The sequence below is a fragment of the Phoxinus phoxinus genome, assembly GCF_949152265.1.
Source record: "Phoxinus phoxinus genome assembly, chromosome: 17".
NCBI lineage: Eukaryota > Metazoa > Chordata > Actinopteri > Cypriniformes > Leuciscidae > Phoxinus > Phoxinus phoxinus.
In genome coordinates, this window is record NC_136892.1 from 15,801,990 (window position 1) to 15,829,801 (window position 27,812).

At 39.9% G+C, this 27,812-nt stretch overlaps 2 protein-coding genes across 2 annotated transcripts; both read right to left on the bottom strand.

Moving 5' to 3' along the window:
* Positions 1–313: 313 nt before the first annotated feature.
* Positions 314–12,394, bottom strand: slc22a6l (solute carrier family 22 member 6, like). The gene is made up of 11 exons (XM_079586204.1): positions 11,988–12,394; positions 10,776–11,264; positions 10,081–10,184; positions 9,809–9,963; positions 9,520–9,688; positions 7,441–7,564; positions 7,243–7,358; positions 6,940–7,154; positions 6,681–6,789; positions 6,115–6,318; positions 314–769 (listed from the first exon to the last, which is right to left on the bottom strand). Exons 2-11 carry the CDS (start codon positions 11,160–11,162, stop codon positions 676–678), a joined length of 1,677 nt encoding a protein of 558 aa, XP_079442330.1. The 5' UTR covers positions 11,163–11,264; positions 11,988–12,394; the 3' UTR covers positions 314–675.
* A 2,625-nt stretch (positions 12,395–15,019) lies between these two features.
* pygma (phosphorylase, glycogen, muscle A) lies at positions 15,020–27,774 on the bottom strand. The gene is made up of 20 exons (XM_079586205.1): positions 27,452–27,774; positions 24,421–24,522; positions 24,259–24,337; positions 23,965–24,068; positions 23,643–23,774; positions 23,446–23,557; positions 21,890–21,972; positions 21,493–21,636; positions 21,252–21,344; positions 20,786–20,932; positions 20,144–20,307; positions 19,636–19,750; positions 19,373–19,474; positions 19,130–19,277; positions 18,409–18,467; positions 18,166–18,307; positions 17,497–17,704; positions 17,237–17,371; positions 16,730–16,796; positions 15,020–16,638 (listed from the first exon to the last, which is right to left on the bottom strand). The coding sequence occupies exons 1-20, from the start codon at positions 27,692–27,694 to the stop codon at positions 16,489–16,491; spliced, it is 2,529 nt and encodes an 842-aa protein (XP_079442331.1). The 5' UTR covers positions 27,695–27,774; the 3' UTR covers positions 15,020–16,488.
* Positions 27,775–27,812: the final 38 nt, after the last annotated feature.

Here is a 27,812-nt window from a genome sequence, read left to right on the forward strand (position 1 = left end):
GGGTGTAGCATAACGTCCAAGCAAGAGCCTGCTGATGAAATTTAGATCGTCATCTATTACAAAATTGTCACTCATTTATTTACTCAAATACAAAATCATTTAATTAAATACAAAATCATTTAATTAAATACAAAATAACTTAATTTAATCTGAGAGATGATGACAGCTCTACCAAGAGCCAGCAGGCTAAATGATAGTATGACATGAAATTAAATAATTAATCATTTATATTTTTTAATTTGAATGCATTTTACCGAAAACTACTTATGAAAGCTTTAATAAATATCAACAAAAAAAAAACACAAACCCCATTCATCAACAATTAGTTTTTTTTATTTCTTTTCATCATTCATGTAATAAAACAAAAATGTCACACACACACACACACACACGCACGCACACACACATACAGTACTGTATATAACAGTAAAAGATTTCTAAAGAGCACAAAGCTCCATGAAGCTCTATCTCACTTCGCCCAAGTAAATAATACTTTTAAAATACATTAATTGCAGTCAGAAAAACAAGAAAATACCACAAACTATTTATAATTCAAATTCAAAGAAACCCCCATTTACAGCCGTTGGTTGTTTCCATCATATTAACACTTGAGTTCTCTTCGGTATGGCATCAATCATCTCAATGAATGTCTTATACTGCAGTGAAGTGACGGTCTCAGGCAGACTCTTTCAGGAGGACACAACTGGGATCCTTCTTAGCCAAATCCTCTTTTTCAGGTAATCTTTTAGAAGTTGTCCGTCCTAAACCTCTATAATAAGTGAAAGAGTTGAAAAACATGTTATTGTTAGCAATTTTACACTTTGCTCATTTGCACTTTAACTTTTGACGTAACATTCTCTTGCGATATCAATTGCATCATGTTTGATCAGATTCAACCAGCACAAAACTTTAATGTGTATGCCACCACACTGCAAAAAATCCAATTGCAAATTGTTAGGTTTAAAGTTTTACGTCGAGTGGACAATTTTTAAACACAACGTTGAGTTTACCCATAAAAACGATTTAACTACATGTTTACTACTATTTTGTCCAACAAATACAAACAATTAAGTTGGGAAAACGTAATGTTTTGATTTCGTCGCACGAACGTTTAACTTCCCGGTATCGTGCGTGCGTAGTCTGTATTCGCTGTACTTTCTTCTGCGGGTTTCATTTCCTCCTTCAACCATGCTGCCAAAGGAACGGAATTATATGTTTTCTTTAAGCTTTACGAATGAAAATAAGTTATATAAATTACACTAGTTGGTCAAATATAATATTATGTTAAAAGACTAAAAAGACTTTGAAGGACATCAAAGAAAAAGACAAGACCTTCATGCTGGATGCCTCCATATCTAAAGACGGCCTATTTGGGGAGTCTGTGACCGCTGTGGTGAATTTCGGGCAGAGAAACAGCAATCTGTTTTTCGCTAGCTCATCCCACACAGGTCTAGGGAGGCCGAGCGACAGCCACCTCCAGTCCGGTCGCAGTCATCTTCGCTACAGGGCCCCCGTGAGTCACAACGAAGTGAGACATCGCCTATGGAGCCCCCTTGTAGAAAATGGGGTCCTAGGACTCGTCCATCGTTTTGCTCGTGACGTAGACGGATAGACATGGGTTTGACGGCCAAGGCCACTCAACCTCAGGTCCCCAGAAGTAGCTCCTGATGCATTCGCTCGTCCTCGGAGGCCAGGCCCTCCATCGGAGAGTTTAGATGAACCCCGCAAGGATATATCTCTCATTGTGGCCTCCCAGCTCTGACCTTAACTGTCCCGCCGCAGATTGCGTCTCGGGCGGTTTTCATCGGAGCTCTCTCGACGAGCACCACCTCAGACCCTCCGCGCGTTCCAGCCTTCGGAGTTCGAGAAAAAGCCCTAGGGCCACATACGTGAGGCCTGTGTATGGTGGCTTTCAAAACCCCCACGTTCAATGTGGTGGGTCAGCCCGATCCGGCGATGAGGCGGCTCCCTGTTTAAGAGGTTTCCGCCACTTATGTGCTCCGGAGCCCTAATCAGGTCCGGTCCGGTCTATAACTAAAAATGCAATACTTCCTGTTTCTGCAGACCTTAGAGGCTCTCTGCATTCAGTAATGTACTGGCACCTGCAGCATAGCAGGGTCTGGAAGTAGAACGGCTAACACCTCTAGCGGATCACTGGGTAGCGCCTGCCCGAAATTTCACAATGGGTGTTATGCACCATTCAACACGGTTACACCATCCAGCTCAGGAAAGGCCCACCTCCTTTCGACGGGATCCTTCTCACGGCGGTACGTCCTTGGGAAGTCTCGAGTTTGAGTCAGGAGATTTTGTCACTCCTGGAGAAAGGGGCTATAGAAGAAATACCCCCTCTCAGATGGAGTCAGGCTTCTACAGGCATAATTTAGGTATACGTGCTCATTCCATCAGGGGAATGGCTTCTTCCCAAGCTCTTTTTAAAGGCTCTTCTTTGGAGGATATTTGTGTTACGGCAGGATGGTCCTCTCTGAACACCTTTATCAAGTTTAACGTTCTGTTGAAGATGAAGGTGGAGTGAAGATGGCTCCTGGCTCCCAGGTCTCATCTGCTTGAGCGGACGCTTTCCAAGGTCTTCCAGCTATTCTCAGTTACGTGGTGGCGTTATTGAATAAATAGTTCCCATAGCAACCGCTTCACAGTGTCGAGAGAACATATGAAAGGGAACGTCTCAGTTACGTATGTAACCCTGGTTCTCTAAGCAGGGAACGAGACACTGCGATGTCGGCCTTTCCGTATTTTTTCGATTAGTGCTTCCTTCGTCATGGAAATCTGATCAAATAGCGTCCAGCAGGCTGATATTAAGCTACATGACCTATTCTTTGGGCGATGATAAGCGCTATTGGCCAATCAAATTGGCGTGGTGGTATAAGGGCTTCAGACATTCGTCACACCGAAGGTGTTCCCATAGTGACCGCTTCGCAGTGTCTCGTTCCCTGCTCAGGGAACCAAGGTTACATACGTAACCGAGACGTTCTCCCCCGTATCCCCAATAGAGAGCAAAGAGTATCTTCGCCGAGAGTCCAATAGGGGTGGTGGAGGGATACAGAAAACTGTTGAGGTAACTAGGTGAGTCGGCTGTCGGCTGTGTATATATGCCTCCTCTCGACCTGATTAGATAGACCATTTGGACGTCCTCTTCCCAAACTTTGTTTATAAGACATCATTTGTCGGACATGCAGACATGTAAGAGGCTGACAAATAGCTGAACATATACTAGTTTAATTAGTGACACTTACCTTACATTTTAAAACCTTTATTTGAATATGGCAACATATATTTTTTAAAATCTTTATTTGTATATGCCAACATTTTTATTTGAAAACCTTTGAATTCTACAATATTTCTATGATTAAATCACAGACATAGATTCCCCCATCAGCCAATATCTGTGGTCATAGTAGTTGTTGACATCACCCATAGCAACAAGGTCAACCCTGCCCTTACTCTTAGCTGAAGACTTCTCTCTCTTCCTTAGTAAAATTTGGTCTCAGCAGCATTGTGAATAGGTTTTAAGAGAAAACTCTTAATAAAGAACTTTTACTGTCATTTAGGAGACTTACTCTTACTGGTAAGATAAAATGTTTTGCGAAAACGCCCCCTGCTCTCTTATCAGCCAAGAGGCAGAGGAAAGAGAAGCAGGAGACAAAGTCATGGTAAAAATTACTTTATTGAATATTAAAGTCTTTCTTTGTGATCAGTTTGACTTAACCTGATACCACACATTCAACAAGTTGTTATTATATTAAAGCAAAAACAATGGAATATTACTGCTTCGCAACACTGTCCGGAGACATTGAAAACCTTGAGATTGAGACATTCCCTCTGATATCTAACCTGTGAAAACAATACAGTGCACAATCATAAGGTTAAACAGTAATATGGCAATAGCAGAGTAAATACAATTAATATAATATGAAATAATATGCATATAGAATATAAAAACAAGAGGAACTTAAATATTTACTCACACCTTTTGTTGTCTTTACTTTCTTCTGGTGAACACAAAAATATTTCGAAGGATTGAAGGTTTTTCTGTCCACAAAATTCAAGTCAATGGGGTCCAACAATTTTAAACTCCAAAAAGGACACAACGGCAGCATGAAAGTCATATGACCCTAGTGATTTAATCTTTCCTGATTCAATACAATCAGTTTGGGCGATGAACAGAATGTGAGCCTATACACTTCCTTATTCCATTTGCATGTGTGATTTTGGGTGACCTATCTCTTTTAAACAACATGAAAAGCTTTAAATCAATGGGCATGGATTCTGCTGTTAACAAGTGCCACAGGTAATCACATCAATGCTGATATGGCATCTAACAGCACAAGTGTGTGATTGTTTGGGCTTGGGAAATGAATTTCGTTGATCAGTTTTAGTTCAATGGCTAAATTTGAACAAGCTTAAAAACATGACCATCTTTATTTTCCAAATGAAGTTACATGAGCACATGTTTAGGAACACTCTGTGGTCCACTGGGATTCAATAAAAAATTAGTTTTGCCCCAAATTTTCTGCTGATTTCTACTGCAGGACAGGGGATGTTGCCACCATCCACTCAAACTCAAATATAAGGTGCCTCTCTGTAGTACTATAAGAGCAGATTGGGTCGGATAATGTGCAAGACTTATGCCACAACTGTTATTCTCCTCTTTGATTGATGACCTCAATGTGAACTATCCTAAAGAATTCAAATAAAATAATTACAAATTCAAAAGTGTTTAGTCTTGACTAGCCTAGTAATCTAGAAGCACCCTAGCGGCAGCAAAATTTATTTTTGCAGCAAGGGTAGTCTAGCAACTCTCCGTTGGTTTGCAAGCTGGAAAAACTGAACTCTAGTCAGGCCAATCACATCATGTATAGAGTCGGCGGGCGGGCTTAACATGATGACAACAGAGTGCGACGAATCCCTGCTACCTGAAAACAAAGAATGGCTGCTGCTGCTGCTGGCAAACAGCTGTCTTTCGAATCGGCTTTGGCCGCGACTCTGGAGGACTTGGAGTTAAGCTTTTCTTTGAGAATAGAACAAAGAACGGCACTTAAGTCATTCTTAAAAAAGGAAAATGTGTTTGGAGTTTTGCCGGACCAGATCTTTGCCGCTCTGATTACATTACCTTCTTCATTGCTCTGGTTGGTTGTATCGCTATCCTATTGCGTGAAGAGGGAATTTGAACGACAATCGTTTATTCTGCCCCACGGATTGAGCCATCCCAATGGTGAGTTGACAGACTTAACATCTTGATGTTGGTCTGGCTTGCCAGGCTAGGTCTTGACCCCAAGTGCGCAAGAGTTTGGTCCTTCAAAAAATTATTAATCTTCAAATAGCTGCAATCCATATGGATAATCATAAGGTTCAGAATTTATGTATTCCATGTTGTACTCTAATTTAGTGAGTAATCTTTTTCTCTTTTTTTATAAATCTTGAAGAGTGGAGTAGAACTTCTTGCAGACGAAAAAGATGAAAATGTTTTGCAGAGTTGTCAATAAATAATTTTTGTAATGATGGCACTGCCTTTTCTATTGTGTTGTATTTACAATATGGTTTGTACGTCATAAACGGGCCACACGCACCCGGCCTGAGGGCTTTTTTTCCCCGAACTCCGACGGCTGTAACGCGCGGAGTGGTGTTGCTCGTCGAGAGAGCTCCGCCTAAAACTGCCTGAGACGCAATCTGCGGCGGGACATGGCCTGGCCTCCGAGGCCGAGCAAAGGTATCAGGATCTACTTCTGGGGACCTGCGGTACTTGTAAACAGTATGATTCTTAATATGAGGGATATTCAAGTATCTGGGTGAGATATTTGGAGAAAGTTGAATCAACTTAAAAAAATTGTTTTTTGAGTTTAGTGAACTTCCGGCCTCTGTAGTTGTGCTTACTTGTTTCTTTGAGTTGGACTGGTAGATGAACTTTCTGAGAAAGGTAGAATTAACTTAATCAAATACGTTTAGAAAACTTTCAAAAATGATTTGGCACAACTATGACCGCTGAAGTTGAGTGAACTCAAAAATGCTTTGCAGCTGGTTGCTTTAATGTTAAATGTTACGTGCTTTTAAGTTAACTTTTAAGTTAAGTTAACTTTTTTTTACAGTGCACAGGCTCACCTGTCGTCCACATCCTGGATAGTATCAGGCAAAGGTTGTCCAAGGGTTTCTGGGAGAAAGTAGGCAATGATCCCACTGACAATTGGAGCCCCTCCGTAGATAAAACCAGGTAGCCATTGGGAATCCTCTCCCAGAAGGAGCACCATGGGGGCCACCATTGCTCCAAACCGAGCCATCATGGACACCCATCCCATTCCGTTCTGACTGAGAGGACACATCAGAACATTGCATAAGTTGACATCAGTTGCACTGGAAAATAGTATGGGATTCTGGGGTTCTTGTTATTGCTTGTCAAAAAGAAACAAAATGATATACAAAAAGGGCCGTAATCATCAAAGAAACAGAACAAGAATATATATATATTCTTGTTCTGTTGCTACTCTTCTGCCTTTTTCTTTATTCCATTAAAATCCATTTTGTATCCTTTAATTATTAGTATCCTTTAAATAAAAAGACCATTAAAACCCTCCCCCACTAATGTTCAAGACATGGTTACGGCCTTGTGGAGAAGTGTAATAAAGCTGTGAATCGTAGGGAATTTGTTCGTTGTTTTGGGATTTAATTACCGGATGACCGTAGGATAGAGCTCTCCAGAGTACAGGTAACAGCAGTTGAATGACGCAGCCAAGCAGCCCTTCCCAATCACCGCCATGCTAGTGCGTAACACTTGCATGTCTGCACATGCACAAAAACAAGTGTCACAAACACATAGTTCCATGATCAGCCATGTGAATGTCAAACTTCAATTGTGGTGACCCTATGTGACAATGAGACTGCAGTTTTATTATTACTGCGCTTTACTGCTAACCAAGCTCAAATTCTCACCATGAGGCACCAGAAGATTAATGAGTATCATTACACCAGCCAGTACAAGAGCTCCGCACTGAGATGGTCTTCGCCCTAACATGCTCATGGATATCGTAACCAAGATTTTGGCTGGTATGTCCACTGCTCCAAAGATGACCTGGATAAGATAAATGCTGACCCCAAATTTCTGCAGATCCATAGAGAGGCCATAGTAGGCGAAGCTGGTTGAGAACCTGAGATGTTACAGTTCGAAGGTCACAAGTGTGGTATGATTCAAATGCTGGTTGTTACTGAATGAAATGGTAGGATTGAGTGACTGACCAGACTGCGCTAAGGCACAAGGTGATGGTTCTCATAGTGGATGTGCGCATGAGGTCTAGAGCACTGTAAGACCCCTGTGAACAGGCCATCTCCTTCTTCATGGACTCTTGCAACATCTGCATGCATAACCACAACAGAATAAGCATTCCGAATTACCTGGAAGATGCTGCAATTGACACAACCCACGTAAAGTCATACCTCAAGGTTGATTTTATCGGCTTCTGCACGGCGTCCATTTATGCGAGCCACCGTTTTGAGGTTTTTTACTGCCTGCTCTGATTTCTTGGCCAGGACCAGCCAACGAGCAGACTCTAAGAACCACCTGCAGAAGATAAAAACTCAAACATGAGCAAAATAAACACTGACTTTCAAGTGGTTGACTTCTTACAATAAATATTTATTTACAATAATTATATTATTTAATTATTTAAATTATTTAAATTATGTATCACTTCATATTATTAAAGACATATTTAAAAGACTAAACATTAATAGACATTGTGTTTGTGTAAGCTTCAGAAGTTTTTCGTGGAGGCGATGGAAGATAAACATGCCCCAGACTAACTTGCCCCTTGCCCGTTGCAATTGTCTACTCCAATCCTCCCCAGGCCAGCAGCCAAATCCTTCACTTAGCTAGAGCCCAAGCCCACAAAGGATAGTAAGCCAGAGCCCACCGCAGACCGGGAGTCCATGCCATAGCTGACAACTGAGCTCCTCAACATCCGTCCCAAAGTGTGTGTTAGTGGAGTTCTTGGGCATGACGTGGAGTCCTGCCCATTCGCAGAGGGTGAGCTTCTAAACAATTGTGTGAGGAATTGGAGCAGGTTGTTTCCCAGGATATCCCTTTGCCGTTGGTCCCGTCCAGCACCAAGTCTGTTTTGTCACCCAGCACCAAATCTGTTTTGTCACCCAGCACCAAGTCTGTTTTGTCACCTAGCACCAAGTCTATTTCGTCGTCCAGCACCATGTCAGTGTTGTTGATGATACTCCCACCCTGTCTCCCACTCCCACCTCCTCTGCCTCCCCCATACTGGCCAAGGATGCCATTTTTTAAAATCTCTTTGCCTGCCCTATCACAGCTAAGGAGGCCATCTTGTAACCCTCTGCCCATGCTATCCAGTTCTTCTTCTCTGCTGGCTCCCTTCAGCCCTTCGACTCCTTTGCTGGCTCCTCTCAGCAGCTCGGATCAGCCTTGGTCTTCCTGTTCACCAGCTCTGCCCTGGTGTGTCGATCCTCTAGCTCCACCTCGAACCTCCAAGCCCATCACTCCACCTTGGCCCTTCGACTAGTTGGCTCCACTTTGGCTCCTTACTCCCTCTGCACCACCCATGGACCATCATCCTTAAGGCTCCACTGAGCTTCCTTGCCTCAGTTCTCAGTTCTCAGTCACACTGGCTCTGCCTCAGTCCTCTGGCACCCTGGCTCCACCTCGGCCACTCGTCAACACGGCCGGACCTTCGGTGTCAACCGGTCTCTTCGGCACTTCTGCTCCACCTGGGTCTCTACCTCCACCTCCACTGACTCTGCCTCTGTCAGTCATTCCCCTGGTTCTGCCTGGCCTCTTGACCAAGGCTTCACCATGGCTCCTTCAATCAGCTCCACAGTGGGCCTTCAGCCTGCAACATTGTTTGGGGTCACTCCCTGGCCCCTCCCACCATCATCTTCTTCCTGGCCCCTCCCACCATCATCTTCTTCCTGGCTCCTCCCATCATCATCTACTCCCTGGCTTCTCCCTCGTCCTGGGTTGTCCCATCTGCCAGGTATACATCCTCCTCCTAAGTTCCCTCCCACCCTCCTCTGTTGGACTTTTTGTTGTTATTTATTGGAGGGAGGGGGGGGGGGGGGGGTGTCACGTTTGATCTATGTTTGTGTTTCGCTTGAGTAGGACTTTGTGTTTAGTTCAGCTTTGTTCCCAGTTCAGTTTCATGTGTTAATTTATCTGTTGACATGGTTTTTAATTTGCCCTCATTTGTTATTGCTTATTTTTAGTTGTTCTTTGTCTATGATTGCTATTGTATTGGTTGTTCCGTTCAAGTTTTTTTTAGAAGTTCTGAGTAATATGAGTGTTTGGTTATTTTGATTTGTTATTTAATAATGCTGCACATAGATTCTGCTACTTTGTTCATTCCAACTTCCAACGCTTTGGACATTTTTATTCAGAAAGGGGGCATTCAATTGATCAAAAGTGACAGTAATGTTACAAAAGATTTATATTTCAAATAAATGCTGTTCTTTTGAACTTTGTTTAGTATAAACCGTCATGAGCAGAAGACACACCATGAGTAGATGAAGGACACATAGAAAGGCAGAGAGACAGCCAGTGTGAGCCAGCGCCAGTCTCTGATGCAGTAAGCGATGGCTACCAGGATCAGCTGGCCTGTGGTGTAGCAGTAGCCTGTTCCTGTGCCCACCACCGTCCGCACACGCGTGGGGATCCATTCCACAACTGAGAAGCAACAATGACACTTCATGCCTTTCTCCACTAGATGTCACCAAATAATGTAAATCACATGGATTGGATAGATGCCAACCTCTAATCCACAGCTGTGTTATTCACTATACTCACTCAGAGAGAAAGAATTGAGCACCAGACCAGAAAGGGCCATGCCACAGCAGACACGGAAAATGCAAAACATGGTGAAGGATGTGGAGAAGGCAGCACATGTTCCTCCAACCGCCATCATCAGGTTAGAGATCAGCAGTAAAATGCGCCGGCCAAATCTACAACAGATTAGGGGAATTGAATTAGTGTCCTGCTGCATTTCTCTGTCTGCATTTCTAAGTTGTTGTTTTTTCGTTGATGTTGTTGTCATATTTAACAGTAAAAGCTGTCACAACCTGTCAGAAAGTCCCCCAAAAAGCGCTGCTCCCACAAGGACGCCTCCCATATATGTAGTTTGACTCATTTGTTTTAGCGCACGCTGGTCACAAACCAAATCCCACTAAAAGACACACAGGAAAAAACATACGGTTACACTTTGTTTTAAGGCGACGTAGTTACATACTTACTCAAATAAGTACTGTGTAATAATAATTAAGTTACTTATAATTTATACCTATAGTTATATAAGTAGGCTACATGTAGTGTAACTAAATCACCTTAAAATAAAGTGTTACTAAACATACCACATTCATTTCTTTGCTTATTGCTTGGTGAACAGGCAGAGGTCATTCAGTGCCCCAAAAAAGTATTTGGACACACAAGGCGCACTTACAAATATTTGATTTTCATTGAATTATTGCACAAATGGTACCTTTTCTTAACTTATTTTGCTAACACTTTACAAAAAGAAAAAGGTCTAATTTGTTAATGCATTAGCTAACATGAACCAACAATGAACATGTTTTACAGCATTTTAATAATAAATGTTGTTCATTGTTTATTAATGTTAGTACACAATGCAAGTAATATTACCAGAAACAACTTTTGATTTAAAAAAAAAAAAAAAATTAAATGTTGAAATGAACATTAATGTCACCATGAAAGCAAACTTTTTGCTAATAATAATAATGGAAAGACATTTAACTCTTACCTCACTAATAATAGTCGAGCTCATTTCTGTCATGTTGTAGTTCCATCCATCTTCACACTTCTGCATCTCTATCTCTTCCTCGCCCTCTTCCCTTAGGCTCTCTGAACTATTGCTGTTCAGGAGCTGCCACTGAGGATGTGTGTAGCGTCTACAGCTTTCCGGTTGGCCGTTCTGGCCCAGGGGCACCGTTGCCCGCCACACGTCCCCCGTGGAGGACATTGAGAGGTTGGCGTAGGGGGCGCAGTGGTGCGGTGGCACAGAGGCCACAAAATTCTGCAGCAGGTTATGGCTGGCCATCATAAGGATGGGCATACTCAACATGGTGACATGCAAGATCTGGAAGCGTCCTGTGCTGCCCACCTGCTCCAGCAGGTCAGAAAAGGCCATGGCTCAGATGTCCACAACAACAGGGAATATCACAGGTATTACAACTCACGTGTGGATACAGTTTATAACCCAATGTTCTGCTAAATAGGTTGTAAAATGTGTCTGTGGGAATATAAAGATAAGGCATGTTGGTCAAAAAAAGCCCTTATGGAAAATTCACATATAGGCTCTGAAATAGGTAATACACTGCATTTATCACAATACAATTATATTGCAATCATAAGACAATTACTTTGCAGCATATCTGATTTAAATATAATATTTTAGCAGATGTGTTTATCCAAATAATTAAAAGTACTAGTGTAGATGAGGATGTAAAGAGATTATGCTAATAATATTGGCATCACTGTATAAAAAAAGTTGTACATAAAGATTACGCTTTACTTACGTTTTGCAAGAACTATTATTTCAGTCTTTCTACCTTACAATTTCACGTTTAATTCAATGTGTTACTTATTTTTTCAATTCATTTACATTCAATTCACAACTGTCTCAGCTATGTATTTCAGAAATGTACATGTACAAATCACACAGTTAGCTAATAATCTCTTAATTTAAACAATGTATGCATTTAAGGCAGAAACAATGAGCTCATTGAAGTTATGAATACATGTTTGTTAACAAATGATTAGGATATATAGAAAATTGGTGCATGTTGATTCAGAACTTATTTTTTCAGTGTAATTAATTTTTAAATGTACTAGCAATTTGAGAGAAAATTGTTTCTATATCCATTTTTTTCAGTGTAGGCCTCAAATGCAATAAAAATTAAACACTAAATAAAAAGCTTCACAGATGAGGATAAAAAAACAAGTGTGCACGGACCTGTGGTGACTTGGATGTCCTGATTTTTCTCCCTAGAAAACAAATGGAACTAGAAAGATATTCTTAATAGGAGAAATAAATAGAGAAACTGTTATGCGTTGTTGTATAATCAGCTCTTAAATTCCTCAGGCTTTCGGGTGGAAATGCATCAAATGTTTGCTCTGGATTAGAAGGTCCACGTTTAAACCGCTTGTGGCACGAACAGACTTTTCCATGAGGCACGGGAAGAGGTGCCTCAGCTAGACTGAAGTTGTGCTCCTTCTGGAATCCCTTGGCTAACCTCTGTGCTCGTACCTGCTGTGTCCTGAAGATGGTCCAGCGTCCGAGCCGGTGGGGTGTTACTGTGAGGAACTGAGTACAACTCAGGGTAGATTAGTGTGCGGGACTTCATGTCTCATTATCAATGTGAAAGGAGGAGGAGATTATGGGTGAATTAATTACTTTTAGGCATAACTCTCTGTTTAGCTGAGCGTATTCAGAACATTTTGTTCACTCAAGCAATGAGTGAGACAGAAAAGGTATGACAAAGTAGAAGAGTAACCAATGATGTTTATCCAGTGTCTATGTCCTCTGACTCTCAAAGTTCAAAATATACCTCATAAACATGCACACACCTACAGTATAGGTTATATATGTTCAGTCTTGTGTAAGACAATACACCTGATTGACTTGAAAGAATAAGTCACTTATAACATATGTAATATGTATCATTGATTAAAAAAAAATTATCAATGATATCAGTTTGGGGTGTCATCATTGTGTGTGATCAGGGTTTTCAAACTTTTTAATGCTTTAATATTTTAGGACCCCCTTGTGATGAATATCTTTCCTAAAATGTATAAGGCAGCTATATATGTTTATATATACATATCCATTTAAACTGTGTGAGGAAAATTAAGTGTGATAAGACAACATCACATCTGCAAAATTATGAAATTTCGCTTTTCTGTAGGATCACGTGACACTGCAGACTGATTACTGAGAGTAATGGCTGCTGAAAATTCATCTTTGCCATCACAGGAATAAATCACAGATTAAAATATATTACAAACCGTTATTTTTAACTGTAATACCATTTCACAATATTCCCTTTTACTGTATTTTTGATCAAATAAAAAAGAAATGGTAATGTATATAATAATTATTAAAAAATATATAATCATATAGATTTATTTTATTTAAATGTTTAAATATATATTAGACTTAAACTTAATCCTATATTACAACATAAGAAAAAAAAAATAATTAAAAATTTGCATTTCACTATACTGAACGTACATTAAAAGTAAATTAAGTCTCAAATTTGCCTTGGGGGTCCCCAGACCCTAGTTTTAAAACTCCTGAATGTGTTCCCTAAGGTATAGTTGCCAGTATTGATGTGTATGCATTTATGATACAACAACAAATATTTTGTGCAAGTGAACACTTTGGCTGTGTCCGAAAATGTAGAAATGCCTTTCCGAGGTAGAAAGGCATTAAGGCACGTCCAAATCCAATGTTAGCTTCTCTTCCTGTCTCTTGAGATCCCTTCATCTGATCGAGTTTTGAAGGCAGCATAGCTGTATCCTTCACTATCTTTGATATCCCACAATCCTGTGCTTTCCTATCTGTGACAGTTAAGCTAAAGAATAAAGATGGTTTCTGCTGTAGATCATTAAACCGTTACCCTGCCTCAGAAGTCTGTCCGAAATCAGTTTCTTGAAGTACCTTTGTACGCAAACATTGCCAACAAAGTCATCGAGGCAAGTTACAAGTCAGCTGCCAATAAGTTTTACGGATGCAGCCCTTGTGGTTGCATATTTAGAATGACCAGAATCATGAATCATCAGTGTTTGCTGAATAAGGCTGACATAGATGTAAAATGAAGTCATTCACAGTTAATGTGATAAACTCCACCTGCATTAACTTGAGGGGAACTGACATCACACATTCATTCTAGCCACAGACATTTTTGCAGAGAATGTTGTAAAGCGAAGCAACAGACGTGTGCGATAATCCAGCGGCCCCCGTTCTACAGTGTGAACGGAAAGTCAGGACCCGTTTATCTCCAAATCGCTCCAGTGAAGAGCAACACCAGCTGCCAGAGCAAATAACTCAGCGCAGACCTTCGCTTGAAACACACTGTGACAGATCAAGCCAGTTTCTTGCGTTCCCCTTCCAGTTTGTGAGATGACCTCAAGGTTGAAGGTGCAATACGGGGGATTTAGCATTCCTGACGCAATCACGGTGGTGTAACCAAGCTCTAGACTTTGCTGGTTACCCATTACAGTACTGAGCGTCAAAATGATTGTTTAATGGCAGCGCATAGCATAACTGACCCCTGATTTCAAACATTGCTTATGCGTGCAATAGTGTGTGAGATTAGATTGCTCACACGTGGGTAAATACTAAAGTGTCCAGCATGAATGGGTCAATGAGTGTGTGTTTACATAACACCTATTCTCATTCTTAGCAAACTGGTGAAATAAATAACCGAACTAAGCAGTTTATTTTGTAATTTATTACACAGTTTTGTTGTTCTTTAACAAAAATAATTGAAAAAAGTTCTTGTGTTTGGGATAGCTGGTTATGATTATTAATAACAGCTAATGCGAGAGACTTTTACACATTACACAGTCCAAAAAGTGTTAGACGTGAAGATTCACATACATATGCCTCACTTTAAAAGCAACCATGCCAACCTACACAAAACCTACACCAGCCATTTTACACACATTACTGACAATCTTGTCATTTTAAGCATGCTCCTAATCCTTTACGAACTAACAGCCAAATGCAACGGTGTGTGAGATTGGATTTAATTGGATTTTTTTTTTTCAAGTATGCAGTATTTGGACAGTTTAGGGGAAAAAAAAACAGCTATTGAATTTCAAAACCCAAATATAACATCAAGAACCTTCTTGGATGTGATTTTTCCTCATCTCATTCTGAATATGCAATTCAGAGCGTTTCCCAAAAGCATCCTAACAGTGTTGTGGGTAACAACAGAGTAACGCGAGTTACATAATCAGATTACTTTTTTTTCAAGTAATAAGTAAAGTAACGTATTCATTTTACATTTACAACAAAATATCTTTACTTTGAGTTACTTCTTTAAATAACACAAGTTGCTTTGCTTTCCAATTTATTGTTCCCATGTTGAGAAATATGGCGTTGTGTGCGCTGCGTGAACATGATGGTCATGTAGTTCTAATCTAATTGTGAGAAAGCATTTACTTGCACAAAAACAGATTTAGTATACCTTGAAATGAATAAAAACAGTCAAACTCAGAATATTATGCAAACCTGCAATAATGAATATGTTAAAGAATACAAATATACTTTATGTATTTAATCTCACTTTATTAAGCAATGTCTTTGGGGCTGAACTTTCATTTAAATAAACATCACATTTGTGTTTCAAAATAATTTTTTTGTTGTTATAAAAAAAAAAAACAGCCCAGCCCAGATGAGAAAAAGTAACGCAAACGTAATGTAATGCATTACTTTCCAAAAAAGTAACTAACACAACTAGTTAATTTTTAGGGAGTGACACAATACTGTAATGCATTACTTTTAAAAGTAACTTTCCCCAACACTGAGCCCGTGTAGTTCATAGACCCTGTTTACAACTGTTATTATGATGCATTTTGGTCGATCGGATCACAAGTGAACAATGCTAAATACAGGTGTAAAAGGGGTTAAAAAGTTTTGAGCTTGTCCACTTTAGACCACTTCCAGAGGTAGTCGAAAACGCATTCGACTGGATTGCTGGCGTAGTGTAAATGTGGTCGAATGTGTTCAAACAGTAGCAAAGACCGCCTACTCTTCGCAAACTGACCTAAAGCATAAACATTTTGGGAAGTGCGCTGACGAGACAGGATTTAAACTTTGTTGGCTGGAGACCCAAGTTTGGTTTGAAGACGAAAAACATACCAAGCACAATGTTCTCTCACCATTCCTGATTTCTAACACGCGCGTACTCACAGCGGTCAGCGTGGTCTTGCGGCTGTCAGAGCAGAAATGAAAGCTGATGTACTCAGTGCGTTTTGTCGTCTTCGTGTTCATAGCTAAATTTCACGAGTTAATTTTGTCCATTAGATTGGAAAATCAAGACAGAAGTGCTCGAAAGTGGACTAAGAGATTGGATTAAAACACCAGGTGTAAACAGGTTTGTGTCTGCCTCGTCTACTTGTTATCCGATCAAACAAAACACATCTTAATACCAGGTGTAAACAGGGCCATATAGACCATTTGTGCCAATAGTTTCTACGATCTACAATGCTTTTGGGAAATACAGCCCTGTTTTTTGCTGAATAATGCTGATGTTACCTGTTGAACATTGAGTTTGTTGGAGTTATTGATTGTATGTGAAGTGAATGAGGCAGAACATTTAAGATTGAAGATTGACAGATTGCGTTCGAGTGGCCATAGGAAGAAAGAGCAAGATTCATGAAGACGGAGCATCTAGCGTTGCTCGATCATACATGTCGCTCTTGGTTCGAGATGGGCATGTGGAGGTTTAATTTAGGTCATCAGGTGCAGCAAGCTTCTCCAGAGTGGGCTCTACACCCCAGATCTCACGGGCGTACTGGGAGATGGTGCGGTCGCTGGAGAACTTGCCTGAAGCGGCGATGTTGTGGATTACTTTCTTGGTCCATTCCTTAGGTTTCTGTCAACGAGAGGATATTTATAAATCATCAAGGTTAATCATTTCTCAATTTGTTTGGCAATGTAACAACAAAAACAGTTTGCACACTTACCTTATACAAAGCACTGACTTTATCTTGGCATTTAATGTAGTCTTCATAGTCAGCAAACACCTTGAACCTGTGCGGCAAAAAAAACATGATTCATATACAAATGTAGTTAAAATATGTTCTACAGTAGCATATTATTTATATTAAAAGGTGTCTATTTCTTTAAAGACCCAGATAGAAGATATTTTGAACAGACTTCAAATAAACTGATGTGAGATGAACAGCAAATTATGTGTAAGATACAGTAGTTCCTTTAAGAGTTATAAGTTAGAATTATCTCCCCATATATATTGTGTATAGTTGTTAAAACGAAGGAGAATACAAATCATTTGGAAACTGAAAGAATTTTGTTTCCAGGATGAATGGCTTCACAATTTACAATTAACAGTAAAAAATGCCTTGGTCGTTGTATGTTTTCCTTGTACATCAGGGGAAAAAATGGTGTCTTTTACTGACTATCTGTGTTTGTGGTAATGTTTACGTGAATGTTTCTTGTTCCCATTTGTCTACCTATCATTGTGCATCAGCATGTTGACGATATCCTTGAAGAGGTCTGGCTGTTTTGGGCTGAAGAATCCTCCAGCGATCTGGTCCATGGCTTGCTTCAGCTCTGGAATACGATTGTAGAACTCGGATGCGTTGTATCTGCCAGATGGAAGGAGGTCATGTCACAGTACATACATACACTGTGTGAGTGCTTATTATTATATATAAAACATTTTTAAAAAATATTTTATTTAGTATTAAAAATAGTATTTTTTTCCCCAAACCCTTTAGCATCCATGGCTTCGACATCGTCCACTCTCATGCCGAAAATGAAGATGTTGTCATCTCCTGCTTCCTCTGCCATCTCCACATTGGCTCCATCCATGGTGCCGATGGTCAGAGCTCCATTCAGCATGAACTTCATGTTGCCTGTTCCAGAAGCTTCTGTGCCGGCTGTGGAGATCTGCTCGGACAGGTCAGATGCTGGGATCACTGACAAAAACAAGGATATTCTTCATCAACACATGACTCACACTTGCAGGTGAATATAAGGCAGTATAAGTGGCGCTGGAATGAGTTTTAAAGTGAGGAACCGAAGATGGGCAGGTAGAGTTACAATGCTGCATGTTATTTTCATTTTTTAATTAATTAATCACATTTAGTATTCATTTGAATATTGTGTCTGTAGTAAAGCTCATTTCCAATTATCAAAACTTCAATTATATTATTAAAATATCAAGGTATCAAGGTAACATTCTCTATTACATTGATCGTGTATGTGTTTTATGAATGTAAAAGTCTCATGAAATGTTATTTGTGAGGTTTTTGTGTGGGTTTTTTTTTTTTTTTTGCCAGTGAACAAATGCACATTCAATTTATATGATAACTCCATCTTTACACCTGCCGGCGCCCCTGGATAATATCAAGACACTTGAAATGTTGTAATTTGGCACCTTTCTCAGCAAGGGTAACTCTGTAGTTCTCCAGGAAAATGACTTTGAGGCGGTCGCCCACAACCGGGTCATTGTTTACCACCTCACCAATAGCTGTGATGAGACGAATAATCATTTTAGCTGTGTGGTAGCCTGGAGCAGCCTGGGAAAGATTGAGCAGAACATTATAACACATACAAAAATTCAGATATGACAAAAGAATTAAATAAACTGCATTGGAGTCACTTGACATGGCAAGATTACCTTTCCTCCAATCATAATTGTTCTTGGGGTCCACTGCTTGTTAGGCTCTTTCCTGATACCTGCAAAATAGAAATAACTCGTATATTATATATCTCATAAATTTTGTATTTTATATCTCCTCAAAGAAAACACCCCTGCCCTGACTGATAGTGATAGTGGTAAAAGGACAAGTCTTTTTTCATTAATTAATTTTAATGAATTAAACTTATTTTCTCTTACAAAAATGTCAAAAACTTCTCCTCCGAGAAGACAACCCTGATTAAAAGCAATAGTAAAAACGGGGGAAATGTTTAATTTTATTATAATATAAAATATAATTTTTATGTATGTTTATTTTCTCTTCCAAAAAATACACCTGATTGATAGTGATAAATGAGAAGGGGACAATAAGGAGTTAAAGGGATAGTACACACAAAAATTTAAATTCTGTCATTATTTACTCTCCCTCAAGTTGTTCCAAACCTGTAGACATTTCTTTGTTCTGCTGAACACAAAGGAAGATATTTGGCAGAATGTTTGAAACCAAGCAGATTTTGGACACCATTGACTACCAATGGGGCCAGAGATCTGCTTGGTAACAAACATTCTCCCAAATATCTTTCTTTGCAGAACAAAGAAATGTATACAGGTTTGGAACAACTTGAGAAGAAGTAAATGATGACAGGATGTTTATTTTTTATTTTTTGGTTAACTATCCCTTTAAAGTGCAGAAGCCACTCACGGTTGTAGAAAGTGATGATGTGTAGGCAGTTGAGCAGCTGCCTCTTATACTCATGGATTCTCTTCACCTGAAGGTCAAACATTGAGTTGGGGTTGATCTTTACTTTGTAGTGCTCTTCCAGGTGCACAGCGAACTTCAGCTTATTCTCCTGGAATAGGTGCGAACATCAAGAAAAAAACATCAATTTTAAATTCCAAAACCCACTGGGTAGTTGATTTTGGCCACATTTGCATAATTTCTAACCTGTTTAACTTTGGCGATATCTCGAATGAAAGCCTCATCGTTGACAAAATCATGAAGCTTTTGCAGCTGATCCAGATCACGAATGAAGTCCTCTCCGATTCTCTAACATTTGAGCAGGCCAAAGAAAGTCAGAGCAGGAACATGACTATCACACCATGACATTATACATTATATAAAAGTGCAATTAGTGCAGACACAGCTGCTGTCACAGTCGCAGTCAGTTATGTTAATAAACAACAAAGGAAGTTATGAAGCTCACCAACCTCTGCAATGACCTCAGCCAGACCAGGGTTGCACATCACCAACCAACGGCGAGGGGTGATACCATTGGTTTTGTTCTGGAACTTGTTTGGATCCATCTCAAAGAAGTCTTTGAATCTGTTTAGTGAAGGAATAGGGTCATTATTTACTCACCCTCATGTCATTATAAACTAGTAAAAATTTAAGTCAATTATTCACTGAGAACTACAGTGACAGGGTGATTTGTAAGAACATTTCAGCAACAAATCAATTAGTCCGTTTAGTGAACCGTATAAACTGCACAATCTCAAAACAGCAATTTGTTCACCGATTCAATTCGCAAGTTCAATTCACTGACTTAATGATCCAATTCCTTAAATTTCAGACTATCGAGGAACAGAAAGCTGTCATATGACACATATCGTGTGAATTGTCATTTATACTATTTCTTTAATACCATAAGTTAGTTAAGATTGTATGTAAAGACCTGTGATTAAAATGGTTTGTCTGTATGCGTGTTTGAATACATACATGGTAGCTTTGAGGATGTCGGAGTGGATCCGTGCCACACCGTTGACTGCATGAGAGCCTACGATGCACATATGAGCCATGTTGACTCTCTTCTGTCCACCCTCCTCAATGAGAGACATGCGGCGCATGCGGTCCGTATCACCGGGGTACATGGAGGACACACGCTATAACAACAAACAGACTGTTCTGTATACAGCACACTCACAAAACATGCTTTTTGATGTTTCGGCATCTATCAGCAGGAAAGAAACACTTTTATTCACCAAGGATGCGTTAAATTGAACAGAAGTAAAGACTTCTTTCATGTTACAAAATGTAGTAAAAAATGCTGTTCTTTTGATCTTTCTATTCATCAAATAATTGTGGAAAACTAGTGCTGTCAAATCGATTAATCGTGAACATAAAAGTTTGTGTTTATATAATGTGTGTACAGTAATATATATGTATATGCATATGTATATTTTAAATTGTAACAATATTTCACAATAATAGTTTTAACTGTATTTTGGATCAAGTACAGATCAAAGCATTGAGAGATTTGCTTCAAAATCTTACGGACCCAAAACTTTTGAACGGCTAAATCTAGGCTGTCTGGTTTAGTGTAAAAGTGTGTCATAGTTTTGTGTTGTGTTGAAGCTGGACCTCCATGTGGCGGCGGTTGATTTCGTAGATGATCTCGAGGTGCCGGGGGAGCAGGGACTGGAAGAGGTCAATAGGCCAGCGTTCCAGAGCCTCAGGCAGCACAGTGTGGTTGGTGTAGGCACAGGTCCTAGTGCAGATGTCCCATGCCTGCAGAGAGTGAGGGAGTTTACACAGTTTGGCTTACAACTTATCCAGTAGACTTCATTTATATCAAGAGTAACTTGGGATTTTAAAACACTTATTTAATGTTTACTATAAATAAGGAACAAAACAAATATAATTTAAAAAGTAATATAGTGAATGTAATGATGGTGTTATTCACTGTTCAGTATAATTTTTGAGATCTGAGCTTGTCTGTACTCTGTCGCCCTCTAGAGTTATGAGTCTGTGGCCTTTTAGTGCAGTATGAAACTTGAAGGAATGATTAAATACAAAAAATTAAAAAACACATTCACAAATCTCAAACCTTCTCCCAAGTTAGTTTTTCCTCGTCAACGAGCACTCTCATCAGCTCAGGGATGGCTAAGGCAGGGTGAGTGTCGTTTAGCTGAATGGCCACCTGAGAGCAGTCAAACAAACGAAGATCAAGAAAAGCAGAGCTGTGACTCCCACACCCTTCACTGCTAAAAGCAACTTCAAGACACACATCTTTCATTGAGACTTTAGAAGATCTTCATATATGTATAAGATAGGAGAACGGAGCTGACCTTGTCAGGCAGAGTGCTGAAGTCCGTGCGCACAATATCCCTGGAGCCGAACTTGGAAGCCTTGAAGCGGCGGATGATGTCTTGGAGAGTCGCAGCCACTACAAAGTACTCCTGCTTCAATCTGAGCTCCTTACCCTCAAAAAACTACAAGACAGGGACCAAAAGCTTTAGGCAGGTGCTTAAAGACCACTTGTGTCAAAACTATGGCTGTCCTTAACGGAATAGTTGACCCAGAGATTGAATGGTTTTATGATGCTTTTGTGGCCCTTTTAAAGCTTGAAAGGCTCAGTCTTCATACATTGTAAAAGCAAACAGCATTTTCCTCAATTTAAATATTGACTGAATGTTCATTTTTCTGTGAACTTTTCATTTAAGGACCTATTGTGTGTTTACTGACGTTGTCATTAGGGTAGAGCACACGAGAGATGTTCTCCGCCAGGTTCCTGTCCAGCACGGCCTGAATGTAGCCACCAACATTAACTGAGGATGGAAGGAGAACATGTGAGATAGACTCCAGATTGGATGGTTTAAGGCAGGGTGTCCAATCCTGCTCCTGGAGGGCCACTGTCCTGCAGAGTTTAGCTCCAACTTGCCTCAACACACCTGTCTGGAAGTTATGCCTAGTAAGAACTAGATTAGCTGGTTCAGGTGTGTCTATTTGGGATTGAAGCTAAACTCTGCAGCACAGTGGCCCTCCAGGAGCAGGATTGGACACCCCTGGTTTAAGGCCCTAATATACTCACAGCGAAGTTCTTTTGTGTTCTTCGCTTATGGGTAAAAATAAGTTTGAAATATGTAAACAGAGGTATACTGTTAGCGAACATCCTGATGCTGCCAACGCTGCTGAGAACGGCATTTAGATGAATATGTAATTATGTGCTTCATGCTTTACTACTCGATAACAAAATAAACACATAAAAAAATGACAGCGGGGAGAAAAACGCAGTTATATATATATATATATAGCACCACATTTATTCATATACTGTAGCATTTTATACAATTGATTTCTTTAAATCAAACATCTTTACAGTATTAAACATGAAAAAAGTGTCAGTGTCGCTTTAAATTAGAATTACAACTTCAATTTCTACTATAAAGCAGTGTGTTCATGTTTTTACTCATGTTTGACCTCGACCACCTGAACAAAAGAAATAAACCAGATAGGATTTCCACATCAAAGATGGCAGAGCCTCAGAGCCACACTATAACGTCAAAGCTACTTAAAGGCAAGCCTACAAGGGTTATGCCTGTTAACGCTACGGACGGTACACAGAGAAGGAGACCGATGCCTTTTTTATGGATATCAATGGAAGAAAGGCTTCACTACACTGAATAAACGGCTTTTGTGGGATAACAGCTTATCATTTAACGAATCTACAGCCTATCGGCCAATCTTCAACATATTTGCACTTAAACATTTGTTTTGGTCTCTTTTTGTAGAATTTACACCCAAAAAAATTTTTATAAGAGAAGTCCCAAACAAGTGCGTGACAGGTAGGATTCAGTTTACATTCATTTCTATGGTATCCACAAACAGTGGCTGACTGTTGCGCAACTCTGAACAAAACTAAATGACTTCAAGGCTGTAATGTGATTGGTTATTAAGGCACACGTGATCCAAGTTAGCCATAGCGCTCTCTCGTAGAGCCACGTATCTCCCAATAATAAGACCATCTCTGCTATTACATCATCACCACGAACCAGTGGTATTTTTACAGGTGTTTACCGGCCAGAAAAAAAATTTTTTGCGGAAAGTTCACTTTGGCAAGCAGTTTCAAACTCTCAAAAACGAGCTCCAAACGAACTTAGTTTTGGCCTGATTTTGTTGGAAATGACCTCACACCTGTTCGTTCTTCAATTTCGCTTGAAGTATATTGGGCCTTAGTATGCTGGTTAGTATGGTCTAGGCTGGTGTTTTCAGCATGTACGATAACTGTCACTGGCACTCACAGTCTTTCAGGTTGAAATCGCATGGGGCTTTGGCAGACCACAGCCTCATGGTGTTTACGACGTTGTTTCTATATCCGGGTACAGGGGTGTCGTAGGGCAAAGCCAAGACAACCTGGGTAAACAATATAAAAAGGGGTTTATAAATATATAGTATTAACACACACAAACGTACATCTTTATGAATGGTGATGCTATACCTGAGTATCCACCCATTTCACTCCATCTGGGTGATGCTCTGTCCTGCCATAAAAGTGCACAGGACGCGTATATTCTGGACGGGCTTTCTCCCATGGGTTACCATAGCGGAGCCAGTCGTCTGCCTCTTCAATCTCATCATTGATATTATACGAATTTCAAGATATGTGCAGAGTAAACATGTTTAATTATAAGTCATATGTGAAAAGGGTGTTGCTAGGCAGTTTTTTAGAAATAGAAAGCACCATTAATCAATTGGGGTTTGTTTATCTTTTTTTTTTTTTTTTCAAATCAAGTCAAACTATTAAAGGTAATTTAAACTACCTGCCAGCCATTGCAGATTTTCTGGTTGAAGATACCAAATTCATAGCGAATTCCGTAACCGTAGGCAGCCAGGCCAAGAGAGGCCATAGAGTCCAGAAAGCAAGCTAACAGACAAAGAGAGAGAGAGAGAGAGACCAAGGGCGACTTTTCAGAACAGAAATGCCATGCTTGTGAAAGGTTCTGTTTCAAAATCAGGCTGTTCCACTATTCTCTGACTTTCTTGGGCAAAGTTTAAAAAAATCCATATACTGAGAATGATGGTTCCTCCTTCAAACCTAAGGTCAGATTACTCACCAGCAAGACGACCAAGGCCTCCATTTCCCAGTCCAGCGTCTTCCTCCATCTCCTGCAGCTCTTCCATGTCCAGACCCAGCTGTGGAACAAGGTGTGTAAACATTCATTGGTTTTAAAAACAATAATCTAAAGCAGTACACTGGCTTCATTGTGTTGTCTTACCTGATACGTGGCTTCATCACAAGCGTTCTCCAGGGCCAGGTTCACCATAGTGTTCTGCAAGGTACGGCCCATGTAGAACTCCAGGGAAAGGTAATATACACGCTAACAGACACAAGAAGGATAAGATAGAGTTAGTCAGGAGTCATTCGTTGTTTGTGTTTATTATTAGGGGTTCAAGCGCGTAGCAGTGAAACCCTATTGTAATTGTTAAAATTTCCAAGGATCAGCTAAAAGTGATCGGGGCAGACCAAACCGCAAGTCATAGAGACTTGAAACTTTGAGGAATGGTACAACGTCTACAACATCATCGAGGCTCGCCCCAATTGGCCTGATGGTGGCGCTACAGCGAGCAAAAGTATGTAATGGCTCATAACTCCTAAACTGTTTGTCGCGCTCAATTGTCTTATATCATTGGAATCCTTGGCTCAAGGCATATTTGAAAAAAAACGACTTTTGCTAACTAGTTCCAAGTTTTTCGCCCAATCAGAATCACACCAGTTCTGTGGCCAAAATGTTCAAAGTGGGCATGACCACTTTTACAAAAATGGCTATCCCTTTTGAATGGAATGAGATAATTTCACCAAATTTGGTACACCTATTGGGCTCAGTCTGTGGTATCATGAAAAAGGACGCAGTGACTGGCCACTTAGTGACACTATAAAATGAAAAAACCAACAACATGAAAACAGTTATATCTACGCCACAGTCAGTCCGATGGACTTGAAAACTGTATGCGGTGTCTTTGTCCAAGATGCCACAGATTGTCTATGTATGAATGTCCTATTCATGCATCTCAAAAAACATGGATGCCGTCGGCCAATGAATTTTCAATACATTTGTGATGAGAAATGCAATAATTTGTTATATTTTGCATGGCACCTAACTTTTTCTGCAGCGGTTTATTTCTGCTACTAAATAAGTGATATCGCCACCTACAGGGCATTGAAGGTACTATTTCTCGTGCATTTTGCCCTTACTACTCACCCAAACTTATCAAGGCTACTTTACGTGAATGCGAGTGCATTGGCAGGTAGTTGTTTCATATACGCGAACAAGCAGCTCAAACATGCATTTTAGTCTGGAACTAGGCTTAAGCCTCGTCTGTGAAACCGACAGTATGACTTTTAAGTCTTATTGGAATTCGGAGTGACTTGTAATGGAGTCATTTTTGCTCTAAGGCATCTGTTACTCAGCCATGGTTTCCAGGTACTCTTTACAACTCTGACATGAACTTTGAGCAATTCTTTTTTTAAGCATTTATTAATCTTTAATGTTAGAAACAAATATAAATGTTTATTTTTTGTTCATGTAGAACATTTAAAAATACTTATTTAAAAAAATCGATAAATATTAATAAATGATGTAGAAGTATTTTGCATTGTTAGTTCATGTTAACTAGTGAAGTTAAATGAAACCTTATTGTAGTGTTAATATTTCTTTATATCATTTATATAAGGAACATGACATTGCTTACGTAATGGTTATGTACTTTCGATATATTGATTTGGAGTTAACAAGTCAAGCTCTTCACGGACCATCCTCCGCCTGGGGACTATTTTTAGACTTTATTAAGGAGTCGAACTATTTTAATACTTTCTGGAAGAGGGATAATTTAACACATGGCAATCCGATACCATCCCTGTTGTAGCCTTTGACATTTTAGGCCTTCCTTTGGTGTTGGGTATGAAAAGCAAGAGAGAAAGAGACAGTGGAGGTGAGAGTGGGTGTGTGGCGGCACGACGGGCTGAAACAGACTAGTCAGAGATTGGGGAAGGTCAATGGTGTTATATAACAGTGGCATTTTGACTCCAGCAAAAATAACCAGCAGTGAGGTCAGCAGAAAAGGTTACGGAGTGTGTAATATTATTCTGTAAAGCAGCTAATGAAGAAGTTCTGTGTGCCAACCAATGTGTTGTTCAAGTTTTTAATGATGTTAAAAACTATGCAACAGATGGCAATGTCCATGTAAACCACAAACTTCTGCCCACACCAGCAGTTTCTTAGCATCCAAAAGCTTTGAACTCATGAAACTGACAAGGTTTCTCACATCACTTCCACAATCACATTTTCACGGAAACAGTCATGAGCCTCATTGGTGCTCTAGTGTTTAAATCAAGGTTTACTGCTAAAGTCCACGAACAGGAACACGAGCAAAACAGAACTTTTTTTTTTTTAACAAATCCAGGTCAATTGTATTTATGATATTTCCTGTAAAAAGGTTGTATTGTCTTTATAACTCTGATTTATTATGAGGCTGAATTACACACATTTTCCCAAATAGGTTTCTTCAGTGACCTTTCTTTTAGGGAGCCACTTTTAACCTTTATATCCTAGACACCAATTCCATCCGGGGATTTCGGGCTAGACTGGAGAGGAAAAGGTCAGGGATGCTGAGCTGTGGTTTCATCTCCTGTCTTCCGACTCAGATTTTGATGCCTTGAATACTGACACATTCCTGTTATACTTTTACTGCTGCTTGATCTTTTTAATATTTAAAGGTCCCTCTAGTAACCTTTCAATGAAATATAATATGCTGTAAAATCAGATAGGCCTAAAATATTATATAAATATAGATGTTTCATATAAATCAAGATGCTTTATGCATGCACATGACAGGATGCATTAATCTGGAGATGCACTAGTAATGTACAGATCATGCTATTGATCAGCTAAAATACTTATTAATTTTCCCTAAGTTGAGGTCTATGTTAATGCCAGTCAACGTAATTTCAGAAATTACATTAAACTACCTAATATGGGTTAAAATTACACATTGTTTTTAATCTATACGTGAATCCTGATTATATTTAGAAGAGGCGGCTGCTGATTCTGAAGAGCTGTCAAGAAGGGTCAGAAAAGGTCAACAATGCTGTGGTCAAGCAGGGCATCGCCCCTGCACAGATGCCATGTTATTAGAGATGCATTGACGGATGTAGTTATTAATTGCGTATGTCTTGTTTTGGTGCAGTAGTGTCATGACTCATGCATGGACTTGCTTTTGCTTTGGTAATCTCGACATGCACGAACTTACTTTGGGGTCTTTCTCGTAATAACTCTGCTGTGTTCGGATCCATCTGCCTACCAAGTGGTCTCTGACTGTGTGCGCGAGCGCAAAGTAATAATCCCGTTTGGTGGATACGTTCCTGTCCTTTACCAGCGTGAAATGCAAATGACGATTAAAGTTTTTCTTTAAGTCCGACACATTCTCCACACCGGCGAGCCCCTTCACAGAAATCTGCTTCTTCCTGTCGTGGTCTGACAGTGGTTTGGACATGGTGACAGCAGTCTCGTCTTCAGATCAGGTAAGAGTGTAAAACACCAGACCGCACGCAACAGCACCCATGCCTCGTTGACTGCTCTCTTAATTTAAAGTCCCCCTCATGAATATTAAT